The 26,034-nt window shown below is 39.4% G+C and overlaps 1 protein-coding gene across 1 annotated transcript; it reads right to left on the bottom strand.

The window, feature by feature from the left end:
• Positions 1 to 39: 39 nt before the first annotated feature.
• Positions 40 to 24,898, bottom strand: fmr1 (fragile X messenger ribonucleoprotein 1). Its single transcript, XM_069669610.1, has 15 exons — positions 24,531 to 24,898; positions 18,473 to 18,525; positions 18,270 to 18,363; positions 14,358 to 14,429; positions 13,641 to 13,789; positions 11,889 to 11,982; positions 11,621 to 11,737; positions 10,635 to 10,805; positions 10,365 to 10,443; positions 10,106 to 10,248; positions 9,867 to 9,953; positions 5,851 to 6,088; positions 5,197 to 5,391; positions 4,538 to 4,617; positions 40 to 2,071 (listed from the first exon to the last, which is right to left on the bottom strand). The coding sequence occupies exons 1-15, from the start codon at positions 24,579 to 24,581 to the stop codon at positions 1,871 to 1,873; spliced, it is 1,824 nt and encodes a 607-aa protein (XP_069525711.1). The 5' UTR covers positions 24,582 to 24,898; the 3' UTR covers positions 40 to 1,870.
• Between the last annotated feature and the right edge of the window lie 1,136 nt (positions 24,899 to 26,034).

Below are 26,034 nucleotides of genomic sequence, written 5' to 3'. Positions count from 1 at the left end.
GAAGGGTGAGCCCAGAATAAGCTGGAAAACCAGGAAGAATAAAGCTCAGACCAAACTTTTATTGTGTAAAGGTATACCCCAATTAAACGTTTTTTCTACAATACTTCAAACAGATTTTCTAGCTGCAAAAAAATAAAAATAAAAAAGCAGTGAAGTACAAAAATTTTCATAAATAAAGGAAAAGCTCATGTGATCAGCTGACTACATTCATGATGTTGCAGCCTTAATCTTGCAACCTTATCAGGTTTGTCTGAAAGCAAAAGTTGATGTATTCATTAAAATGTCAGAAGTATGTAAATGCCACAGGTCAAAGAAAGTCTAGCTTACAGCCTAAGCTCTCTCTGTGAAATATCCGACTGTTGAGGCTGAAAAGGCTCTCATCAGTCTGGTTCGGAATGTTGACTCCTGTTGACAGGTCTACCAATGAGATATTGAAAGAAAAGCACCTCCCTGTATAAAAAGAAGTGCCAGTCCTGCAGAGTACTACAGACATATTGTGTATCAAAACACCCTGGATTCTCTGTACAACAAAGGTTTTATTCATGACTGTATATTTTATGACTGTACACCAATGTAAATATCAAGTTTAATATGCGTTTCTAACCACTTTATGCTGAATTTATAATTATTTTATTAGTGGTACTTTTTAAGGAAGTATTGAGATTTACAGTACTTGCTATAATTGTCTATTTGTTTTCTTTGATTCCCATAATTGCCAAGGCCAATCCAAAGAGAGATTTTTTGTCGTGCATCACTCATCCATGTCCGAAGAAAAATATTTTGCCGCATGTGTTAATTAACAGTATTTGAAATTAATCATGTATCAATGCATTGAATCAAGGTTCACAGTTTTACTCTGGGCATACGGAGCTTGTGCTAATAAAAAAATCTGTTAATCAATATATTTTAAAAAACGCTATCATCTTACTGTATAATCCTCGTGCAGCCTACTTAAAAAACATTTTTACAGTAAATTTCTGATACCAGACAGCTCACTGAAGATATCTGAGTTCTTTAGTCAGAGTCTGTGAGAGCGTTTTAAGTGTGCTCACACACAGCTCACAATTTGCCTTTGTTATGAATTCCCAGTGACTGTCGGCTTAGTCCACTGGTGACATGACAGGTAATGAAGTTTAAATAAAACCAATGTTTTGGGATCACCATTTTGGATCCTGTTGAAGGGTCCAAGTCATTTGTATCTTTGCTTCTGTAAAGGCAGTTATATGCATTATGTGCCTCAGAGTTATGTTATGTCAATTCTACATCGGTAAGTGTAGAATTGAATTCATGGCAGTAAATATATGGTAAAAGTGTGTTTAGGGGGGCACAGTTCATCCTGCATTCTGAGAGGGCGGTGCTTCCTTGCTTCCTCGTCAGACTGATGATTGCCTTTATTTGTTTGACTTTTTTCATTTTTATAATGTGATCATTTTCAATCAGGGCAGTAAAGGAAAAAAGAAAAGAAAAAAAAATGTCAACAATGATTTTCTTTAGATGGGTTAGGAGAAAGTTTAGGGTTATGACTCTGAGTGAGGAGTTGTTGTCAACTCCTTTGCTTTTCCTTTTGTCCCAAAAGTACTCTTTCTTTTAATCGTCACTCCAGAGAAGAACAGGAGAAACTAGACCAGTCGAGAAAAAAACAGACCAGGACACTTAAAAACCTCAATAGAGCAGACCGGCAGATACTCAAACAACTCTGGTCTACAACTTCACTATGGTAAACTCTTCCATGCTGAGGAAATTTTTGTATTTGTATGTTAGACAAAAGCAGAGAAAGAAAAAGCCAGAGAGACTACGATTGTTTATGACGGGCTGATCACGTGTATTTCTGAGGTGTGTGTCTAAGTGAAAAGGTCCTCCAGTGGTGTTTCTATGACACTCCATTCACCAGCGGAGGAGCGTCCTGTTTGTCCTTCTTCATTCCTCGGTCTCTGATGGCTCTCTGATGGTGATGGCGAGATGGACCCTCACTGCCAGCACTGATGCCAACCTGGGATGAGGAAGAACCTCCTCCTCCTCGCCCTCCTGAGGAGTGCTGCACGCTACGCTCGTTATTACCATCCACACGGATCTATAGGAAACAGGAAGTACAGCCTGATTCCACACTTCACAGCTGTAAGGTGATTATATGAACAAATGCATGATCACTGATTAATTGGGACCTTTTTACCAAGTAAGGATTACTCCCAGGAATCGAGTAGAAATCTAGGAATACATTTACTCCTACCTCTGAGTAGGACAGATAGGTCACCCGACAGGAGATTTGAATATTTGACTTTTTTTTTTTAAATCAGACATAACAAAAATAGTACTGCTGGCTTCAGATGTATAGACAAGTAAGAAAGGTGACTAATTGAATTAATATAAACAAAAAAATATTGTGCCAACATTTTTTTAATCTAACAACACTCACCAATTTGTCATTTGTATAGTAGGAAAAACACATTTTAATAAATAAGGCAGTAAAAAAATATATGTATGTACATATTATAATAGCTGTTAATTTTACTCAGCTGTAACCATTAACCATTAAGATAGTCCTGAAATTACACAGTTTTAGGTTTGCTAAGATAGGAGTGATATGATTTAATCTTGTCTCTTATATATCCTTAAATCAAGCACCAGCATTTGGTCCCGGGAAATAGGTAAATACAGCCAAACACTTACCGACATCCTTTATAAGCAAAGTCTGTCAATGAAGGTAAATATGACAATATACAAAAAGTCCCTTTTCCTTACTCATGCAATACTTTAAGGTGCTGTACAGGCAAGCTTTGATTAGTTACTGCAGTAATGTCATCTTTAGCACGATTAATAATTTCATAATGCTGGCAGTTAAAAAAACGATGGAGCTGAGCCACCAAAAACATTTACTCAGCTTGTTTCTAGAAGCTCAGCTTATTGTTGTTAGGTTAGGATTCCTTCAGCGTTCATTATTCACAAAGTTGTGAGTTAAATGACTAAATAAACTAGTTTTGGATTAAAATCAGATACAGTACATCAATACAGAAGGTCAAAAAATGGGTAGGGCTGCGCTCAAATGAGCTCTGCTTGTTTCTAGGAGTAGTAGTAGTTTTTTTTGACTAGGGCTGTGCAAAAATATCGATAAAGCAAAGTATCATGCTATTTCTTTTTCACGATAATGTATCGATTTTCCCAACCCTCACATCGATACATTTTATGGGTTTAAGTCGCCCTCATATTTCCCTCAAATTTCTGTGATCATAACGACGTCTGACTGCACTCCTTGCCAATGTGCCGAATATTGCTAAGTGCTACTCATGGTGATTCATGTTGGGCCTCTCTTTAAATAACAGAACAAAAAGTCGGTCTGACCTGCTCTTTTTGTAAAGTGTCTCGAGATAACTCTGGTTATGATTTGGCGTTATACAAATTAAATTTGATTGATTTGATTGATTGACTTCGCTTATGTAGGCAAAACAGAAACGAATGCCATTGCGGAGATAAGCCTTTTAAAAAACACAAGTGGAATTTTGCATTTTTCACCCACAACCCCGTTCTGTGAAGGAGCCTTTAAAGACGCTGCATATCAAAACAATCCAAAGCCGACATGGTTCTGGATGACATCGGCACCATACCACAGCAAAACAGCGCCATTACAAGGTCCTTATTTAACAGGAGACGTCGTACCTCAATCAATACATTTACAGAGGGGATGTACCAGCGGACGTCTCTCTGTGTATGTGTGTGTGTTTGTCTGACGAGCATGTGTAGAGACGTTTTCATTTTAGTTCCCTGTCTTTAGTGAAACAGTAAGAACACTATGTTTTAGTTTTATGTTGTGGCATTTAGTGACACATTAAAATATTTGCACTTTATTTTCATATAATGTGTAATGGCAACATTCTATTCAGTGTGTTCAGTGAAATTGCAATTCAAATATTGTTAATAAATTGTAATAGAAATTTTGGTCCTTGCCATTACCCAGCCCTAGTTTAAACACGAAGCCTCTCCACTTCAAATCAGATGGACCTGGTTATCAAAACCAGCAAAAAAGATGTTAATACAGCAGTTTCTGGTTAAAAATATCAGTCTCCCTTCAATGCTATTCTTTAGACAGAGGATGCTCGGCCATATAATTGACAAAATGTCACGATTGCTTACAACAACTTCCTCATTTTTGAAAGATAACAGGAGTGTACTTTCCCCGGCCCCTGTGGCCCCATTTGTTCTATAAATTTTTCCCCTTTTCTAATGAAGAAATCCATTTTCTAAATTGGCAGGTCACAGAATTTGTGCCCTTCACCTTCAAGCAAATAAACTACGGACAAACTGCTGTTGGTATATTTGCTGGGCAATAGGCTGTTTGATCTGTCCATGGTCAAAGTTTTCATAGTTTCTATCTTTTAATTCATGTAAATACAGATCAGAAAAAAAAGAGTTATGTGAGTTACAAATATCATTTTCGTGGTCTCCATAATTTCAATTGTAAACAGGCATTGCATTTTCTTAATTGTGTTAGGATTTAAACACAGCAGAAAAGATCATTTTAGAGCCGAATGTGTGTGTGTATTACCTGTAGTGTGTCTTCCTGCGCTCTTGGCTTGGGGTCTTTAACATGTCGAGGTCTTGGGTCACTCCACTGCATGTCTTCACCTAAAGCAAGACAGACAAGTCCTCAACAAGTCCTCCCAACTCATAGGCCTCATCCCTGTGCTATCACCTCATGGGATTATAAAAAGAAAAATGTTCTGTGTCCAAATGGAATCAAAAAACCCTTACTTCACAAGCCCCAGCAGTTTAAGACAATGGCTCGCAAGAAGCAGTATAAATATGTGACAAAATCAATGTGTTACAAAAGATTAATGGTTGGAGAAAATCTTTAAAAAGCCCAACCTCAAAAAGAATATTTATGAAAGAGTGTCTGTAGAGATCTCACTATTTGATTAATTCCAATTATTCAGGCTTTAATTTAATGAAATGAAATCTCAAACTTTTTTTTAATTGAATGAAGATAATATCCATTCATTATATTTGAAATTAGCTTAATCTCAAGTCAAATTGTAAAAAAAAATTATGGGAAAAAAAGCTGTATAACAGATTGAAAATTGAGTTTATGAAGCCTTTCTTCTGAAAATATTCCAAACTTCTCTCTATAAATTACCCAAAATATCAGCTGAGGACAATCCTGATTGGAACTGAAATGAGTGACAGCAAATGATAATAACTACCTACCTTTATAACCTCCTCTTCCTCTCCCTCCTCTGCCCCGCGGTCCTCCTCCAACTCCTCTCTTTCTCCCGTCTGTTCGTCTGGGCAGGGTCCCGCCTCCCGTCATCAGCTCCTCAGTCGGGGCAAGAGACCAATCACTGAGCTCCTCTCTGTGGTCTGACTCTGTCTCTGAAGCATTTGATGCCTCTGAGTTTGTGCCTGGTTGGTGATCGGAGAACGCAAGTCAAATCTCATTTCAACACTTAACCTTTGATTAATCGTTTTATAATGAAGGCATCACCTGGGGAAAAGACTCTCTATTTCATTATCATAGCTATGTGCTAGCTGGATATTTTACCTTGTATTGAAATAACAGAAAACCAAACATAACATGTTATCCTGAAATGGGGCCACTGTGCAGCTGAAGTGAGGTAATTACCTATCCTGAAATAAGCTTGAAAATAACCTCACTTTCAGCCAGAGCCTTTCCCATCCAAACCAATTAGAGCACTTATAAATCGATCTAAACATATATAGAACACACTTCAGATTAGTATTTGATATTAAAGTCTGAGATAATTAACGTTATGTTTACATGAATAGTAATCATAAAACGAGAAATACAATACATGTTAAGTTCTCATTCATTTTGATCAAGATGCAGTCATTTTATCCAACCTGAGGTGAAAGCTGCACCACCGCCTCTACGCCCTCTGCCTCCTCGTCCTCCTCCTCCTGCATAGGGCTTCCCTCCTCCTCCTGCTCCTCTCCCGATCCCCAACCCCATGCCATTATCGAACACGTAGGTTTTGTCTTTAGGGTTTCGAGGCCCGGTCCCTCCTCCGCCACTTCCCCCTCCTATCTGCCTCAGCTGCTCGTCAATCTGAAGGCGCTCTAGACGAAGCTGATCCACTTCCTGTATATCAAGAAGTAAATGAATATAAAAACCTAGTATGTTTAAATGTGTGCAAGTACCTTGCTTTTATTCATATTCAATAACGTTTTTTGTGAGAAGCTGAAACATTTTAAAAGGTTGGCTATCTTGGAACCTGAAGAAACCAGTAAGTGTGATATGTGTATTTGAGGATTTGGTTTAGGCTTAAGAGGTGATTTCACATACAGGGCCCATACTCTGTTTTTTCTCTCCTTTGCTCTCTGAGATGTGTCTTTGTTTGCTCGAGGGAGGACCTGAGCTGTTATTGACACAACAAAAAAGGAGGACAGCAGAGCAAAGATACTATGGAGGAGAGAATAACATCAGTTTAAGTACTTAACTTTGTAATAATCTTTACATTGAGCTACTTAATGACTTAAGACAGCAGCCCGACCTCCAAAACTCCCTTTACCTGCAACACCATTTAGCTAGTTAGTCAAATCAGCGGTCACTAACGCTAATTCCAGTACTAATTTAATGAGATTCTGCATTTGACATTGATGGTAACACAAAACCTGACACGCTAATCTTCGCCCCCTATCCGGCACAATGCTCTGCTCCGACTGTAACTGCTGTGACCCTTTGTCATCTCAGCTACAAATTCCGCCCGTCTACGTCCGAGCAGCGCTCGAACATCCAAATTTGTTGCGCCGAGTTTGATACATGAACTGAATGAGTAAGAGATACAATTAAGACCTAACCACCGTAACATCTTCACTGGTTACTAACCCTGTCTCCGGCGCGTTTGTGACGTCAGACAGTGACACAACAGAAAAGATACTCAAAGGAGTATACTTCACTGGCAATGGGAAAAGAGACAATCAGAATCTATAAGCGGGTCTTCCCGGGTCTGAAAAACCTGTGTCAATGCGCTAATTTCGGTGGAAAAGGGGTATAATTTATGCAAGCCATACAGTCTGTGCGGTGGCTAATTGATTAGCTGGTGACTGAGCTGATTCACTACTCACTTCAAGAGGGGGGTTAATGGCATGAACCGGGAAACATGTGTCCTGGGCCACATTAAGCACAGCCTACTCTCCCCGTATCCACTGCAATGATCCCGTGGATACAGGAGACCTCTCCTTTCATTCCTGTCTGATTTAACATTTCTTTGCTGTGACTCTTAAAAATCATATTTTTATTTATGTCTCATGTCACTCCAGCTGTGTAAACGTAGATTATGCATTAGAGCGGAGTGTGCATGGAAACACAGACAGATCGTGTCTGTATTTATTCAGAGAGAGAACTTAATTTTTTAATACAGGACGATCCCGAACTGACGAGGGAGAGAGACGGTGAGGGTCGGAGATATGATCAGTCAAGTTTTACAGTGGATATAAAAAGTCTACACACCCCTGTTCAAATGCCAGGTTTTTGTCATGTAAAAAAATTACATCAAGATAAATAATTTCACAACATTTTCCACCTTTAATGTGACTTATAACCTGTACAACGCAATTGAAAAACAAACAGAAATCTTTCAGGGAGGTAAAGTAAAAATAAACAACTGAGATAATGTGGTTGCATAAGTGTGCACACCCTTTTATAACTGGGGATGTGGCTGAGTTCAGATTTAACCAGTTACATTCAAACTCATGTTAAATTGGAGTCAGCACACACCTGTCACCAAATAAAGTGCCTCTGATCAACCCCAAATGAAGTTCAGCTGTTCTAGTAGGCTTTTCCTGACATTTTTGTTGCCACATCTTCCAGCACAAGCCATGGTCCGCAGAGAGCTTCCAAAGCATCAGAGGGATCTCATTATTCAAAGATATCAGTCAGGTGAAGGCTACAAAAGAATTTCCAAGGAATGAAATATACCATGGAACACAGTGAAGACCGTCATCATCAAGTGGAGAAAATATGGCACAACAGTGACATTACCAAGAACAGGACGTCCTTCCAAAATTGATGATAAAACGAGAAGAAAACTGGTCAGGGAGGCTGCCAAGAGGCCGACAGCAACACTGAAGGAGCTGCAGGAATTTCTGGCAAGTACTGGCTGTGTAGTACATGTGACAACAATCTCCCGTCTTCTTCATATGTCTGGGCTATGGGGTAGGGTGGCAAGACGGAAGCCTTATCTTACAAAGAAAAACATCAAAGCCCGGCTTAATTTTGCAAAAAGACATCTGAAATCTCCCAAACGCATGTGGGAAAATGTGTTATGGTCTGATGAAACCAAGGTTGAACTTTTTGGACATAATTCCAAAAGGTATATTTGGCGCAAAAACAACACTGCTCATCACCAAAAGAACACCATACCTACAGTGAAGTATGGTGGTGGCAGCATCATGCTTTGGGGCTGTTTTTCTTCAGCTGGAACTGGGGCCGTAGTCAGGGTGGAGGGAATTATGAACAGTTCCAAATACCAGTCAGTGTTGGCACAAAACCTTCGGCCTTCTGTTAGAAAGCTGAAGATGAAGAGGAACTTCATCTTTCAGCACGACAATGACCCAAAGCACACATCTAAATCAACCAAAGAATGGCTTCACCGGAATAAGATTGAGGCTTTGGAATGGCCCAGCCAGAGTCCAGACCTGAATCCCATCGAACATCTGTGGGGTGATCTGAAGAGGGCTGTGCACAGGAGATGCCCTCGCAATCTGTCAGATTTGGAGCGGTTTTGCAAAGAAGAGTGGGCAAATATTGCCACATCAAGATGTGCCACGCTGATAGGCTCCTACCCAAGAAGACTGAGTGCTGTAATAAAAGCCAAAGGTGCTGCAACAAAGTATTAGTTTAAGGGTGTGTATATTTATGCAACCAGGTTCTTTTAAGTTTTTTATTTTATATTTTTCCCCTTTAAAGGTTTCAGTTTGTTTTTCAATTGCGTTGTACAGGTTATAGGTCACATTAAAGGTGGAAAAAGTTGTGAAATTATTTGTCTTGCTGTCATTTTTTTACATCACGAAAACCTGGCATTTGAACAGGGGTGTGTAGACTTTTTATATCCACTGTCTATCACGTCGTCACTCTAGTCCGCGATCACCCGCTCCCTCCCTCCCCCTCCTTCCCTCTGTACTCGTGCGCAGCTGCTCTCCACCTCTCTGTGCTGCGAGTCTGCATCACACTTTCTTTCATATGATGTTTTATATTATTATATGAAGTCTAATAAAGGAGACTGCGTCTCCGTGTTTATTTGCATACAGAGCGGGAAAGTGAGATCCGATCACAAGTGGTCACTGAAGACGCATTCGAGGGGCTCGTTAATGCCAGGTGTGAACAGCAGGCTTAGAGCTGACCACTTGTGATCGGATCACCCAGGACAGATGCGTAATACCACACACTCATCAAAAAAATGGGGCATAAGCCTCTTGGACATCCTGCAGACAGCCATAGGCATCCACCTCTCAATCAAAGTGACCACCCCCCCTATTATGCATAATTTTAAGCCTTAATATAATTCACATTGATAAGCTATATAAAACACATCCCCTGTACAGTTGTCATGAAGATTGTTTATAAGTAAACAAACCATCACTCAAACAAAAACTGTTGAAGAATCAACATCCAATATCATCTGCTGCTAACCTTACATGTTCAGAATAAAAATGTTTTTCAGTACAAGTGAACTAATTTCTTTTCTTATTTTAAAGTTGTGCCTAAAGGTTGTATAGAGTTTTGTTGTTAAACATAATTTAGTCCATCTAAATATCAATATATATATATAAATATAACAGTCTGCCACACAGGGGGCAGGATGTAAAACCACACCTGGGATAAATTACTATTATTGGGTTGTGGCTATTATAGTTACCTTAAGGTAATTGAGGTGATAGTCCAGCAGTACTGTGGCATTAGATATGCTCTCCTTGGTCCCCACAAATACAAATGGCACCATTCCCTGTGAGAGAGGTTCAAAAAGAGAAAAAAAGATGAATTTATTGTTGAAATCAGACGTCAGTAATGCAGGGGTATGAGGGTTGAGCCTGAGCTGTAAGCTACTTGTTTTGTTGTTACATAGTTAGAGGCATTGGTCTATTCTCACCCACTGACCTCGTCTGCTGCTGCTGCTGCTGCTGCTGCTGCCGCTGCCGCCAAGGGCTTTTTGTCACTCTCAGGCTCAATACGAACACGCACCACCCCAGACTTGTCAACCACCTCTTGGATCAGTTTGCCGTTTTTGCCTATCACCTTCCCTGTAAGAGCAAAAACATGTTGAGCGTCTGCTCAATGAAATTGTAAAATGAAATTGTAAAATCTTCAGGACTTGAAGGTTTAACAGTCTGACTAATTTTTCGAGTGAAATTCTTACCTACTAAGTTCCGGGGAACTTTGATGACATCTTCAGAGAACTCCAAGAAACTCCTCGCTATACGTACAGCATCCTGGTCCTAAGACAACCAACAAAATGAAACAAAAACTCTCTCACTTCCTTGCACCATTTATGTTAAACTTCAACATGAAAATGTAAAAAGCAAGAAGTTCTAAACTAGGCCGTACAGACATGAAGCATATATGGAAGGTAGCATATATGGCTGTCCTACCATACCCAGGAACATTAGCATTAGTAAGGCAATCGTACCTCTCCATATATGTGAAAGGTGCATGTCTCCTCATCCAGGTCTATGTTAGTAACTCCAGGGACTTTTCTTGCTTGCTGAATGTTGGCTCCGTGAGTCCCAATGGCGAGACCCATCAGGTCATCCCGAACCACAAACTGTTCATGAAACCGTGATGCCAGCTGTCTGGAGCTCTGTAGAAAAAAAAAGAAAGGGACAAACAGAGAGAAATAAAAACACGTTTTTATTGCCATAATAGAGTATTTGGATGTTAATGACTCCTGATAAAATATTTTTTATGAATATATAATCAAATTAACTTCCAAATTATCAAATTACACACACACATAGAGCGATGATAACACACACTGACATAGTTGCAATAACGATGCAAAGGGAGGAGACAGACGTTTCATTAGGAAGATCTTTTTGTCTGTCTGTCACTGTTAACAGAGAATCCAGTCCGTTGTGTACTTGTATATTTGTTGTATATTTCACTGATAAACCACAGAACTGTAGAGGACCATCAGGCTTCATGATCGAAAGTGATGATGCCAAAGTGTGTATTGAAAAAACACTCAGAAAACACAGGGTTCAATAAACTGTGCATCTTCCCTATATAATACACAGACATGGATCATTTCTCTGTCATACTGTGCATAGTTTTTGTAGACTTAGGCTAGTTTGCACTTAACCTCATTTTCATCTATTTCTCGGATGAGTTCCACATAGAACTCTTTGACGGCTGCAGAAGTCTCTCTGCATTTTCCCCGGCACCTGGCACTAATGCTTTCTTCTTCTTTTGTTATTTGATGGCAGTTAGCAAACAGCTTTCACATGCGCTACAGCAACTGTCTGGCAGCAGTACCTCATTACAACAAGGCGCCGGTAAAAAGAATGAAAAAAACATTTTTAAGATAATAATAGTCACATGAACTTTCGATTTTTATAAATAAATGACTATTTGAAATTCATGATTCATTCCTAGTGTGTATGTGTGTATATTTACCTCCAGTTGCCTGCTGGCCTCTTCGTTCCTCAGCATGAGAGACAGCTTGGTGCGGAGGCTCCTGAAGTGCATGTCACTCATCATATTGGCCCGCTTTGTTGTGACCTCATTCACAGACTGCAAAAAGAACAAAAGTTATACAGAGTCTTAGCCTGTTAGATCAATTGAGGAAATAAAGCTTTGGATTATGTGTATAAAATATATTTTAAGCAATAGTAAGGTACATTTTCTCCTGTGTTCTTCAGTGAAAAAAAGAAGTGAAACGAACCAAAATGACCAGCTGCTTTTTCTCTGAGTCGTAGGTGACACTGAACGCTCCCACAGCCTTTTTAAAGTCTTTGTGTGCCGATTCCTTGGCGCACCTATCAACACAAAGTTAAAGACAATTCATGAGATATTTTGTCATGTACTGTAATAATTCAGTAATCCTCACCTTTTACACATTTCCAAGTTACATATCATAATGATGCTAAGGCATGGTACCATTTGTAAACACCCCACTTGTGTGTTTCTCTGACAGAGAGTGCAACACAGGGGTGCCGGTTTAGCTCTGCATGTTATCCCCACTCTCTTCCCATACTTTTCCAACTCTATCCACTGTCCTATCAAATAAAGGCTAGGGCCAAAAACACAATCTTAAAGAGAGTACTACACATAAGCAGGACTGTTCAAAAGTTGAATTCGTTTGACAATGTACTTCCAGGGGTCGACAATGAGCACAATTTTCCACTGGCACTCCGGGCCAGTAACTTTACAAATACACTGGCCCTGCCATCAAAACCACTGGCCCTAAAATAATTTGTTATTTCGGTATTATTTTAACGTCAAATTTTGTTTCTCTGGAAGGGTTCTTATTAATGAATATGTGTTCAATTGTGGAATTATTATAAACTCATAAAAGTAGACCATAATAATCATATGGGTATAAAGAGGCTTCTTTTACCACTCTTGGTTCAGCAACTCTAACACCCGCATGAATAAGTAGTAATAGATTGATTGAGTATGTTACCTACCATTACTGACGCTGTTCAAATGTATGTTTAATTAGCGTGATCAGCCCGTGAGAGTTTTTGAAACGAAATCTTACCTCCTCCTACTTCCTGTAGCCGTTAAAGGTAAACAGTCCGTGGCACGTCCACTCTGTGAACGGTCTGTTTATGTAGCTACAGCGCTAACGTGCACCGGGACGCGGTGTCGCTGATAATGGGAATACACACACTTATTGCCACCTCACGTAACTGCCCGTCTGCCTCGATCATCCCGCAGGCGCATCTGTGATGGCCGGAGTGCGCGTGCATGTTTACAGTTTACAGGCAGGTGACTGACACACAGACTCTGCATGAACTGCGGGCAGTTTACTCTGTGCTCTCATTAAAAGCTGCACTATGTGATATCAGACTTTTTCTGTTCTATGTGTGGGAAACACTGCTATGGGTGTTTAGTGGCTCATCAGCGTTGGGGGAAGTAAATCTCCCTTGCGTGTGTATGAAAACTAAAACTAGTTTTAGTTTAAACTAGTCTGCGGTAGCTTGCTAACGTCAATTAGTTTGTTCTAGAATGAGAGCTGATCTGTCGCGACTGCAGCGAGTAGCGTGTAATGTGTTGTTGACAGCAGGACCCAAAGTGCCTGCAGTGATGCTGACATCGGACTGAGATTACCGCGGGGTTCTGCGTACAAAGTAACTCGTCCCGTTCATCATAACTGTGAATCTCGGGAGGGCTACTATATTGTTTACATTGTGGGCTTGTAGATCCTACTGGCACACCGGCCAGTTAAATAGTTAATCTACTGGCCCGGGGGGTTACAAACATACAGACATACCGTTGGGCCACAGGGCCAGTGCTCATGTCGAGCCCTGACTTATTGTCACATTAAAATGATAATATTCAGTACACGCATCAGTGCTTATAAAACTAAAATGTTCAAATTCTTTTCTTGGACAAGCCCAAATTATATGATTACCTGAGGCGTATTTGCTTAACATAAAAGCGTGTGTGTATGTCTGTATGTCAAACTCACATCTGCCGTAGATCCTCAGGTACATCCAGTTTGATCTTCAGGAAGGTGTTTTTGGTGGCTGGTTTATTTGGGTTGACCGGCCGTAACCGCTCCAGTGTCACTATCTCATTTAATGTGGCGTCACATGCAGCGTACTCTATTACATAAAACTAAACATAAAAGATAGACATAGACAAGAACAACATCCGGGTGAACTTGTGTTAAGTCTGAAGAAAGGATAAGAAATAATATGAGTAAAAAGTCAAAAAAATGAGAGAAAGGGAGACCTAAAGGCATAAAAAGATGAAATAAAGCTTAAAACCAGGCCAGAAAAGTAAATGGGTACTAGAAGGAAAAAAGCTTACAGCAGTGAGATGTGTCTGACAGGTTAGCCTAACTCGGATCTCCCTATTACACCTTTAAAAGTTGATGTCTGAATCCTGATCACAACAGTGAGAGCTTGAACGCAGAGAGAAACTCACCAGCATTTATCATCAAAAGCAACATCGGCCGACAGAGGAATGATGGTATACTCAGGCTGATCATTATCACTGACACACTCAAATATTTTGTATTTTTACTAGCCAATGAAAACTAGTAATGAAATCTAACTGTTGTGAGTACTGATGTTTTTGCAATGCAAATTGCTGCAAACTGATTTGTCTGATACCTATATTCTCAGCCTTTCATTACAAAATGATATTTTAACCCACATTTAGAAAACGGTCTGAACCCTACCTCTCCTTTGACCATGCGAACCTTGGCCAGCCACCATCCACACGGCTCCTTGTCATTAGCTCTGGAATATACCTGGCAAAAAAAACACAAAAGACACAAATTTTGCAACGTTTTCAACTTATCACCAAAACCTGACAAAATCACAAAAAAGGTATCTGGCTCAGAGAAATCAGAAAAAGAAGACAACTTCGGAGGCATCAGTTATTTACCGTACAATTACTTTTGTGTATATATATATATTTTTTTAATACATAATCTTTATGACAAACAAATGCAATGCAGTTTCTATGAAGCGCATATTCAAATTATTGTAAAATTGTATTCTGTTTTCTGCTGAGCACACCATCATAACTAAAACCCGACCGATATTGGATTTTGGGGCCGATGCCGATTCCGATATTAGGGAGTAAAAAAATTCCAATATCAATATATCAGCCGATATATTCACATATGTTCAAAATGTAACATAAAATTAAAATTCGGGACTCTATCAAAATGTAACATGATGGTGACACGGCTATCTCTGTGCTCTGCTCTCTGTAACACTGTAACTTCTATACTTTCTTTATGAGACGTGAAAGGGACTTCAAAAAACGTCTTAATTTACCGTTCTGTGAATGAGAACAGTCCGCTCGTGTGTGTGTCTTGCTGCTGTAAGGAGCTGCAGGTGTGCTGAGGGCGGAGTAGACAGACGCACACAGTCTGCAGCAGCGAGACAATGGCTTATTAAAACAAAACCCTGTATCTTCCTGTGGGGTTGTATGGAGGTGTAGATGTGTAAGCTTGTTGTTAAGAGTGTAACCGCTGTGAAACTAGCAGACAATAAAGCTTAAAGCTCCTGTACCTTTGTTACTATCGAACTACAACTAACTGAGAGGCAGACTGTACACACGGGATCTCGTCTGCGCAGTTTAGATGCGCAGAGGGTAGAAACAGCGGTGCTAAGAAAGCAAGCTTTCTTTGGCTGATTACTGTGATTTTAACATGAGTTTGTTGTTCACAATGTTTCGTTCTGTATGGGAAAGATAGTGCTTCCTAATGCTTCCCTTTGCTGTGTGTGCTGCTCTGCTCAGCTGTGACGCGCACTCTGGCAGCGATAGGGGTTGTCCTCATTTCCCATCATGCCTGCCGCCTAGTGCTGACTGAGTAGTTTAAGTTGTTAAGTTTGCTATTTATGTTCCAAAATGCAAAAAATAATTTTGTTAGTGTTTTTAATGGTGTCTGATTAGAACATATGTTCTGCATATGTTGGTAATTGTCATTCTTGTGCTGGCTGATAGTTGTAACCACGAGTGAGTTGGCTGTTACATTTCTTGACTTTAGTTGTATATTGTCATAGAGCTTAAGATCCTGGCACTCACACTATCAAATTTATCACTGCCCCCTCTGTTTGTCAGGAGGTGTAATGAATTTCTCTCGCAGCACTGTTAATATAAAGTAAATGATATCGGAGCTTATCGGAGGACATATGCCCCAATACCGATATATCTGCGAAGTGCGAATATCTGTCGATAAAATCGTCAGACTGATATATCAGTCAGTTCAGTATTAACTTATAGAAGTAAAAGAAAAAAAATGTTTCAAGATGCTTAAAATCCTAAAAAGACAGAAAATGCAATTTTTATTAGATGGGTAGCCCCCCTCATTATAACAAGCTCATGTTTACATAAACCATCTATGCACAATAAAGTCTGCAGCAGGAAACAAGTAAATCAACTTTTTGATGAGTGGAAACTCGAGGTGCAACGGATCATAGTTGATGTGTGATCTGTACGGACCAATTCCCTCAATTTGGCACGCATGTGATGCATGGACAGATGCAAAGTTTAATGATGATGTTTTACACAAATTTACTGCCACTGTATCCCAATGCAGAGTTTTAGTCAAAAGACATAAAACTGAGGCTGTTTGTCTTCAGTGTAATAATTAGAGGTGTCATGCCAACAATACTGCATGAACAATAGATGCTGTGGGAGAACCTAATAAAAAGTTTTGGGGGAAAAGGAGCGCCTGCTGCAAAACTGGGTTGGGAACTTAGTTTAATGTTGGATAATCAACAGAACAGAACAACAGAATTACTTCTGTCTGCTGAATATCCAACTGTGAAATTCACCACGATGCTGAACCTTGCTTGAGAACGCAGTTATGAGGTGCGTGTGTGCCTTGGAGATCCGTTTTCTAATTAAAAAAAAAGGCCAGTCATCTTTAAATATTTTTTGGAAGCTCACAGTTTGTTGTATTGACTGTGACTGAAACAACAAGTGTACTACAGGGGTCCGTTTCACAAAGCAGGTTTATTGAAAACTCTGAGTCTGTTAACCCTTAAATGAGGGAAACTCTGAGTTTTCCGTTTCACAAAGGGAGGTAACTTAAGCTCTCGGTCAGTTACCGTAGTAACAGACTCTATGAACCTAACCTGGTCGTGAGCAGGTTTTCTTCAGGAAACTCAGAGTTTCGCTCCGTCTCCTCCCTCTAGAATATAAAACCGATTCGGTTTTATATTCTCTTATATTCTGTTATATTCTATCAATTCGACTTGCTCATTCATTCAGCCCGTCTCACGCGTGTGTTTAAGCGGTTACCGAATTAAAAGAAGAAACGTTGCGTCTCTGTGCTGCTCTTACCCCTTTGCAAAAGTCTTTTATAATTATGATAAAAAAAATCAAAAGACAAATCTGTGTCAAAGTCATCATTTTTAGATTTTCCACCACCACTGCCGAGAGCACTCAAATATGACACCTTAAGTTATTGGAATTGTTTTATTTATTTAAACTAACACATTCAGTTTAATCTACATAAATTATAATGTATGTGAAGTCAGCATCATGTTAGGGATAAAGCTAATGCACATTAAAACAGCCACTGAATTATATTTCATTAGTTTAATATTTAAAATATGATTGAAGTGCTTCCATGTACGTTTTTCTCCCGCTGGATTGCTCCTAAATTAATATAAATTTTAGCTTCCGGTCGTGATTAAGTATTAAATAAATAGACCAGTTTAAACTTGCGCATTAACTCGAGCAGCAGTTTCTTCCCACGCCGCTTCTCTCTCTTTTGCAGCTGCAGCCGTGTTACTTTATGTTTCTAAAAACATGCTCGTATTCGCTGAACGTCCGCATGAGGATTTCGAGCTCCACTGGTGTGACGTAGGAGGACCTCTTTTTGTGTACCGTTGCCATGGTGAATCGTGGTGTCGGGGCTCCATTAATGCTGGCTTTTTACAGTCAGCGTACACGCACTTAACTCTGGCTGAGCGTACTCAGAGTTGATTGAACTAACTCTGATCAGCTGTTCTGGAACCGAAAACTCAGAGTTTCCTATCTCAGAGTAGATCGACTCAGAGTTCAGGGTTAGACTCAGAGTTTGTTGAACCTGCTTTGTGAAACGGACCCCAGGTGTAGCCAGTAAAAAAAACGTACTTCCCTCCGCTCAAATGTCAGTACACCTGTTAAATGTAGCAAAAGCTGCTGTGTAAAACTTGTGTTTTTGTAAAGTACAGCACACTTAATGCACTAGCCTACAGAAGGATTCATGCTTTGAGTTTGTAATGTTCACAAACCAATAATCACACAGATACTGATGTTGGAAAGATGTAGCTTTTCATAATTGAGACTGTCTCAGTCTGATTTATTCATATCAAGATGCATATAGAATTGTTATTCAGAGTTCAGAGTGACAGTCATGACAAAAGATATTAAAGATATTAGGAATCTTTTTTTTTTTTTGCTGCTCCAAAAAATGCTCCGAAAATGTTGCAAGTTGCAAAAAAATCTAATTTGCCTAAACTTTGGCCCACACACACAATGAATTTTTTCCCTTGTACTCGAACTAGAATGTATTTCTAAATAAACCACATATTTTGGAAAAACTTATTTCTGAAATAATCTCAAAGTGATAAATTATTCCCACCTCAACCTCATCACTCTCATTAATCTCCTTGCAGAACCCTGTTGGAGGAGGAAAACGCACGTCATGGAAAGGGATCTGACGTTCGGCTTGCCAACTGTGACAGAGAAACACATGTACATTGAGAAAAATAAGTGTCAATTTCATCATTTGCAAAGCGTGACATCACAGTATGTTATATTTTGTTGTGTATGTGCAATACTCACTTGTTTTCAAATGCCACAGTGACTGATCCTTCGTGAACGTCCTTCACAAAGGCCTACAAGAATCACAGATTTGAAACAACAAAGGTAAGAATAGCTGTGGCTCTGAAATAGCTTTACAAATAGTCAGTACAGCTTCATATCGGCATCAAGTGTGTAAAAGGGTTCAATGTTTTCTTTTTAACCATAACCAAAGCAAAAAAAACTGTTTTTCTTTTATTCCTGCTTTAAGCTCGAGTCAGGTTTATCTCTGCCTCTCTCTAGTTGTATACAGAGTCTGTGGCCAAGTGTGTCAAGTATTGCAAGTAGGACATGTAATGCCTAGAAGGAAAATAGAGAGATAGAAAGCTTACAGTTGCATTAGCTTGACAAGCTAATAGTGAACAATGGATGAAATGAAGCGTAAACTTTACTGACTGAGAAACATTTTCTATTGTACAAACATTCTGACTTTGTTGGACACTGATACCGCTTGTACAAAATTCCTGACAGGATTATGAATAGGCTACTATTAATAATTCTATACGTTTTTATATAAAGTTATTTATTAATTGGCCTAATTCGAGAAAAACATTTAAAAAGAAGAAAGTATATTATATAGTATATTATCCTATATTGGACATAGGGGTGTGTGTGTGTGTGTGTGTGTGCTGGTGGATGTGAGCGTGAAAGGTTGTCCGTCTCTGTGTGTCAGCCCTGCGATTGACTGGTGAACAATCCAGGGTGTAACTCGCCTCTCACCCAAGACCGCTGGGATAGGCTCCAGCTGCCCTGCGATCCCAGTGTTTCCTCTACATACATATTGCCACCGCTGCTTCAGATTTCTATAACGTGTCCTGAAGTTGCAATTAAATGACGGAGATGTCCGCTCCAAATGAACGGTCGCTGGCCCGCTCTCCTCGTTGAGGAAGAGCCCTGAAACAGTGACAGTAGTCACAGGACATCAATCACACGTGAAGTCGTGGCAACCAAATAAACAACAGCAGGTCCAGTTTACTCCTCACAGTGTTCAAACGGCCGAAGAGGGTCCGACATCGGATGCTCTCTGTCCACACACAACCGTATGCAGTTTTGTTATGCAATCTAAACAGTCATATTGTGTATGCATTGATTGTCGCTGCTTATAAAGCTTATAAAGCTTATAAAGCTTATAAAAGGTGCAGATGTCATTTGGTAACAATCGATCAATCGTTTTGATCGCTACGTCATTAATAACATCCCTCATGCACACGTTGTGCTGTTTTGAATTGCGAGAGAAAATATTTAACTTTTGTATTAATTAAACAGACTGCTAATGAAGACAGTCAACAAAGCAGACAGAGACACAAACAGAAAGAGGGGGCAGGGCCAGCAGCTGTGCAGAGAGCAGAGGTGTGACTGAAGCAAAGCAAAGTGATCAGATTAAAGTAGATTGTGAATTAAAACTTAATACAGTGAAGAAAAGAGTACAATTAGAGTGTGAAAGTCTACATGTGATGTGCTTCTCTCAAAAATCATTGATGTATGCAAGTAATTGCGATCAATTAATTAACCCCCCCCCCCCACACACACACAATTTTGTTGTTCACAATGTATGGTTCTATATAGGAAAGATGAGGTTCCTCCCTGGGATGCATCGATAGTGAGTGTACTGCGTCCTTTTAGATTTGAATACATCAGAGATGCAGGAGGCGTACGTACTGCTACTGTTAGGAAATGACTGATTTTCTTAGCCAGTTGCATATATCAACCTCAAATGAGGTTTGATACGCCTTAAGACCTTGTTGATGCTTTATTGTAGAGTTTTCATTCATGGGCGTGTCCCTGGCAGTACGGGGAACTTCGATGTCTTGCCATGAAACAGGATTTTTATTCTGAAGGGCAAGGGACACACAGCTGATCTGGGTCTGATTGTTGCCAAATGGCTCAGGAGAGCCTTCATTGCCTCCAAATTTTTATGAAGCAGCACCTGCTGTCGGAGATGTATCCTATCAAGGTGAAGCTCAGGGAGCTTATACAAAAGGTATTAATGATGAAAATCTTGTTAAAAGTTTGTTATTTCGTCAATTGGCATTGCCCTGGTGGCACAGCATAGTCTGTGTGTCCCCATTAAACAGGAAGTTGTTGTAACTCAACCATAACAGTGTTGAATCAGCACCAAACTTTCCATGGTTGATTACAGTCCCAACCTGAAGATATCAACATACGAATGTTAGATCAAAGTCATATCACCTTGTATGACATACATCTTTCAATTCACATGAAATTTACAAAGTATTGACTATACTTCATGTAAAGCAAAATCATGCATTATTATTGTGTGTCCTCTAATGCCACATAGTGAACACAGGAAGTTACATTTTACTCTTTCGTGTCATGTCCAAAGTGGGGATGGGGACGAATACTATAGTACTTGTTGTTGACGTCATTATTCGAGTAACGTTACACTACTTGCGGACCTGCGCATGTGTTGTTTTCGGCTAAAGTAGTTTAACTCAGTTAGCTTACATGCACCATGTCAGACGTGACCAAGAAAAGTGATGTCCAGAAGTACTACGTGCTGTGCAAGATATGTGGTGTTAAACTTGTATTTAATAGAAATACTAGTTCGATGCTTAACCACACACGCTTAAAGCACAATGAGAAGCCAGCGGAGACAGACAACAGGCAGTCTCGCGTCACATCATTTGATAGCCCTGTCAGCACACGTGGTTGTGATGATGCCAGAGTGAAGAAGATTAGCCTGCTAATAATGAAAATGGTGACTGGAGATAAGCTCCCGTGAAGTGTTGTGGAAGGAGAAGGCTTTATGTGAACTGATGCAGTTTGTTGAGCTGGAGTACAAGCCACCATCACTCCGGACAACAGCTATGAGAGTGGAAAACATGGATGATGAAAGCGCTAGTTTGCTCAGTAAGCCTATTTTTATTATCATCATCATTAGGGTGAATGTATTATTCACGGCTTATCATTGTGTGATGTTATTTCTTTTATTTTTCAAGGGAAACTGCAGGCTAAAACTGCTGTAAATTAAGTTAATTTAATATTTATTTTAACTTGGAATGTATGACTAGGCTGTTGATTACCCATACCACTGTGACGTTTGACAACAGAATGTTACAACAATGTTAATTGAAGGGCCTGTTAAGGTTGTTCAATAAATGCATTGAAATTGCTCTTGCTTTCCATTGTTGGCTATTTATTTACAGGTCCATGACTGAGATATTCTAACGGTAAAAAAATATATAATTTGCGAGTACTAAGGTAATTCGATCACTCGAATATTGATATTACTGGAAATGCCCATCCCTAGTCCAAAGCACATCATTTGCTGTGGATTAGCGTTTTACGGTGGCCTTTGTCGTTGTGATAAAGTCAGCAAGCACTTGTAGCACCTTGCTACCACCTCTATGCCCTGCCTCACGCTGTCTGGCGTCATGCTGCAATCTTTTTTGTCATCTGCTTCCATCACGGTGAGATTTTTGTTGTTTGTTGCCATTTTGAAACTTATTTTGTAAAGTTAACAGCCTGTCATGTTGCTCTTTCATTGCTGTGTTCATCTTTGTAGCTAAAAAAAATCAAAAGATTACACTTAGGAAGTTGACAATTATTGATGCTACATTGGTTTACATGGAAGATTAGAACATGTTTTTCTACTAATTATTCACAAATACAACTTAATGTGTTTGGTATTTTAACACCATTTACATGGTTAAATACATTGAGAATGTCTGATAGGTGTTGTGTGGGTTTCCTTCCTGCTTTAAGTGTTCAGTTAATGCTCAAAAGGGATATAAATTTGTGTATTCTCTTAAAATTTGACCTCTTTATTTTACTATCGATACAGGGAATCCAGAGGGACCGGAATAAATAAGCAGAACCACCTACTTGGGCGGGTTTCCCAGGTAGGCTATATTAACAGCCACCGAAATGTGGGACCCACAGTAGCATTAAGTATTTTGTATTATTCTATCTATCAAAGAGAATGCTTAATTGTTGGTTTTTTCTGATGTTGAGATGATGGGCTAATGACAAGCAAACAAGCTCTGCAGAGACAGGCAGACATTCTGGTGCTAAAACCATCTATAAATGCACTGATTGTGGTGCAACATATTTAATGTTAGGCTACATTAATCTCACTCTACAAAAGCCTTTCGTTTGTGTTAATATGGGATGTCATTTACAACAAGCCTCCTATCCAGACCACTCAACTGCTGATAGTGAAGTAGTGTTGTTTCAGTGACATTAAAAGAAAGTCAACAGAGCAAAGACAAACAAGAATAAGAACCAGGGGAGGTGTGGAAGACAAACCAGTGTGCAGTATTATATCAACTGTGGTACTTGAAGTAGCTAAGGCTATTTTACTTAGGCCTATTAGTTCCAGATTTGCTTCTTTCTGCTATCCTTACATTAATTCAAAGGCTTAAGTTACTTGTTAATATAGAAATAAAGGCGTAACTTGACCATTGACAAAAAATCTTCCGATACTGACACCATAATCAAGAAGTATGCCAATCCATGTACATATCATATATCATAATTTATAAGCCCCAAATAAAGTCCCCCCGTTTTACCTAGGAATTATTTCTTCTTCACCACCCTAAAACAGCAGCTAGAGCTGTACTACCAACATGGATGATTTTTGGCTGCCACCAGTAATTAATATTTTAGAGCAAAAAAGAACAGCTTTTTGCTAATTTATAACATTGCGATAGCAAACAAAACTGCAGAGAATATAATGTCAGCCAGAGCCAAACTGAACAAAGCTGTGTCATGTTATAAAGGTGTTTCTTAGATGCTTCTAAAGCAGGTTTAAGGGGCTTGCTGTTTGCTGTTTGTTTGTTTTTAGGTTAGCAAACCTCTGTTAGTAATTCCTGATGTTTTTTGCAGTAAAGACACAACTCTCCAATGCACTAAAGCAGACACAAGTTAGAGAGAGGCGTCAAACAAATATTCACCATACTAAACCATTATACATTCCAAAATCTATTTATTTATAGGTTTTTTTCAGTTATCACAGTCAAACCATCAAACAAAAAAAAGTTCTATGTCATACATAGTCTTAACCTATCCATCTAGTATATAGCCTGTATACCATCCATACAGGTTTAATAGTATGCAGGTGTGAATTTTTAAGTCTTTAATTTAGCAATATTTGAATGTTGCATTTTTAGCTGTTCCTTTTCTTTTTTGGCTTTGCCGATGTTTAGCCTGGGTTAAGTCCTGTGTATCCGCCATCTAAATCTAGTTGACTGTAACAGAGTTGAACATTTGAGAAATCTTTCTGATATTGCGCAAGCTTATATTTCCAAGCTTAAGGAGTTGAGTATTTCAACAAGTTACAAGGTTGATAATAGGATCAATTCCTATATGTCAATATGCCAAATACTCAAATAGTAAGACTTCTAGCCCTTGCCTTGCAAAAGACTCACAACCAACAACAGTGTCACCTTGAACTAAAGTATAATATGGTCAATACCAAATGCATATCCCATCCACTTACGGATCGTGTCTTTCTTATAAGCCCAAAAATCTCTGTAGCTCCGGTAAAAGAAAAAGTACCTGCCCGCTGGCGGAAACACTAGGGCAAAGCGAAACAACTCCCAAATTCGTTGAAGTTGAATGATTCGTTGATTCCTATACTATAGTACAAAAATTACTACTCTGGATAACAAAATTCCTGACCAACTGTTGGCACTATAGCTTCTTCAATTAACTACTGCTCATCAATTTACAGACAACATTGAATAACAAGCACGTCGAGGTAATAACGTTACTACTATATCAATGTATGGACTTAATATCGTCAAAATCGCCAAGTCAATTCATTGACATAGCACCTATAAAATAAATTGAGATATACGCAATGAGGTTACAGCTGCAGCTTAGCATCAGTCTTGTTTACAGATTTTCAGCGTTCACGTCCCGGTGGAGGCTGGACAGAAGCACTGAGGCCGGGGTTACAGCCAGGTATCTCTAGGCTAATGTCAGTCTGGCAAGACAATTCCATGTCCATTTGCCTAACGTCAGTGGATTATGGGGTTAATGGGACGATACAGCTCTACAAAAAACACTACCTTACCTTATAAAATGCCCCGCTGGTTCCCCTCACTTCCACGACTAGTTCATCCATGACGCAAGAAACCACAGCTCGCTAGCTAGCTAACTACCGTTAGCGATGTTAGTAGCTAGCTAGCTAGCTGGCTAGCCCGACGCTAGCCAAGGAAGACTTTGCTATCGTTGGCTTTGCTAGCTAGTCAAAATAGCTTGCCAGTTGGATCTTGGATGAGCCTATAATAACTGTATGAGACGGTAATGTTATTTCCCGTTTTGCAGGTTCAATTAATGAAAGGTTTAACATTCCGGATGTATAATAAATCAAATGCGAATAATGTAGCAGGCTATGTTAGCTTTTACTAGCTGGTTATGATAACGTTGTGTGATTACTGGTGAAGCAGCTACTGCTGGTTGCATCTCTCCATGTGACGTCTGCGCTTTCTTCCTCTACTAAAATCGGAGGCTGGTTACACTCATCCAAGGCTATTGCTGCTCTCCACAGGCAATAAGAAGGAATGGCTTTTTCACAAAGCAAGACATCTTAATAAAAATGTACATTGTCTTAATCCCACAAATAACCTCATAACGTTTCCGGACCCAAAATGAATAGCCTACAGGAATAGGCCTATTATCTTAATGACCCCTTGCTGAAACAGCATCCTTACCCCGACGTTACCTGGCCTTTACAAACATTCTGAATTGCATGATTTTAACAAAATGTACGTATAAAAGCACAAGTCATTTAGCTTTTAAATACTGATTATACATACACTTTCTTGTTTTGTTTAATTATGTGCTGGTTGAGGGCACATAACTTAAGTTCTCCCATTTGTATAGGTATAACTTTGTTTAAGGTTGACAACTATTGATTCTTTAGCTTTAGAGATTATGACAATCCCCACTCAGATTTCCCTACGAATTTCCACAATTACAGCTCTTAAAATAGCCTAACTTTTTGAGTTTTACAATCACTGGTCATCTGCTTTCAATCGGGTGGATTTGATAGCTAATTTAGCAAATCAGAACATCTGTTGCAAGAAAAAAAGCCAACCTCTCTGTATTGTCTCAACATTGCTTAATTTATAACATGACCCCAGAAATGTCTAACCATGTTTTTTGTAAGATGTCTTAAGGATGATGCTTAGGGCACCAGATGCAGTTTATTTAATTATAATGATCCTAAACAGCAAGACATGTCATGGATAACTGTACAGACTTAGACCTTTATATTCACTTGTAGACCTGGAGAGTCAGGACCAAGAAGAAGATAATAACCGATTGGTGAGCATGTCTTTTGATTGCCCTTTTCTATCGTCTTACACATTCAGCATTCAGAAGGCAGAGAGTGACAACAGTGTCAACAGTGACGATGGGCAAGGAAGGACCTAGTGGGTTAAACTTAGATAACGAAAGATAACGACAGAAAAGAACGAGAAGGCGCAGACATGGTGCCACATGAAGGGTAAAGTAAGAAAGAAAATGAAAAGAAAAACACACATGAAATATGTAGTGCCTTTGTGTGGAAGCAG

Source organism: Semicossyphus pulcher, unplaced genomic scaffold (genome assembly GCF_022749685.1).
Source record: "Semicossyphus pulcher isolate SPU_LCO1_2020_fin unplaced genomic scaffold, fSemPul1.0.p SCAF_2, whole genome shotgun sequence".
Classification (NCBI taxonomy): domain Eukaryota; kingdom Metazoa; phylum Chordata; class Actinopteri; order Labriformes; family Labridae; genus Semicossyphus; species Semicossyphus pulcher.
Note: the sequence above shows the minus strand (reverse complement) of the source record. Positions and strands in the feature narration are given on the sequence as shown.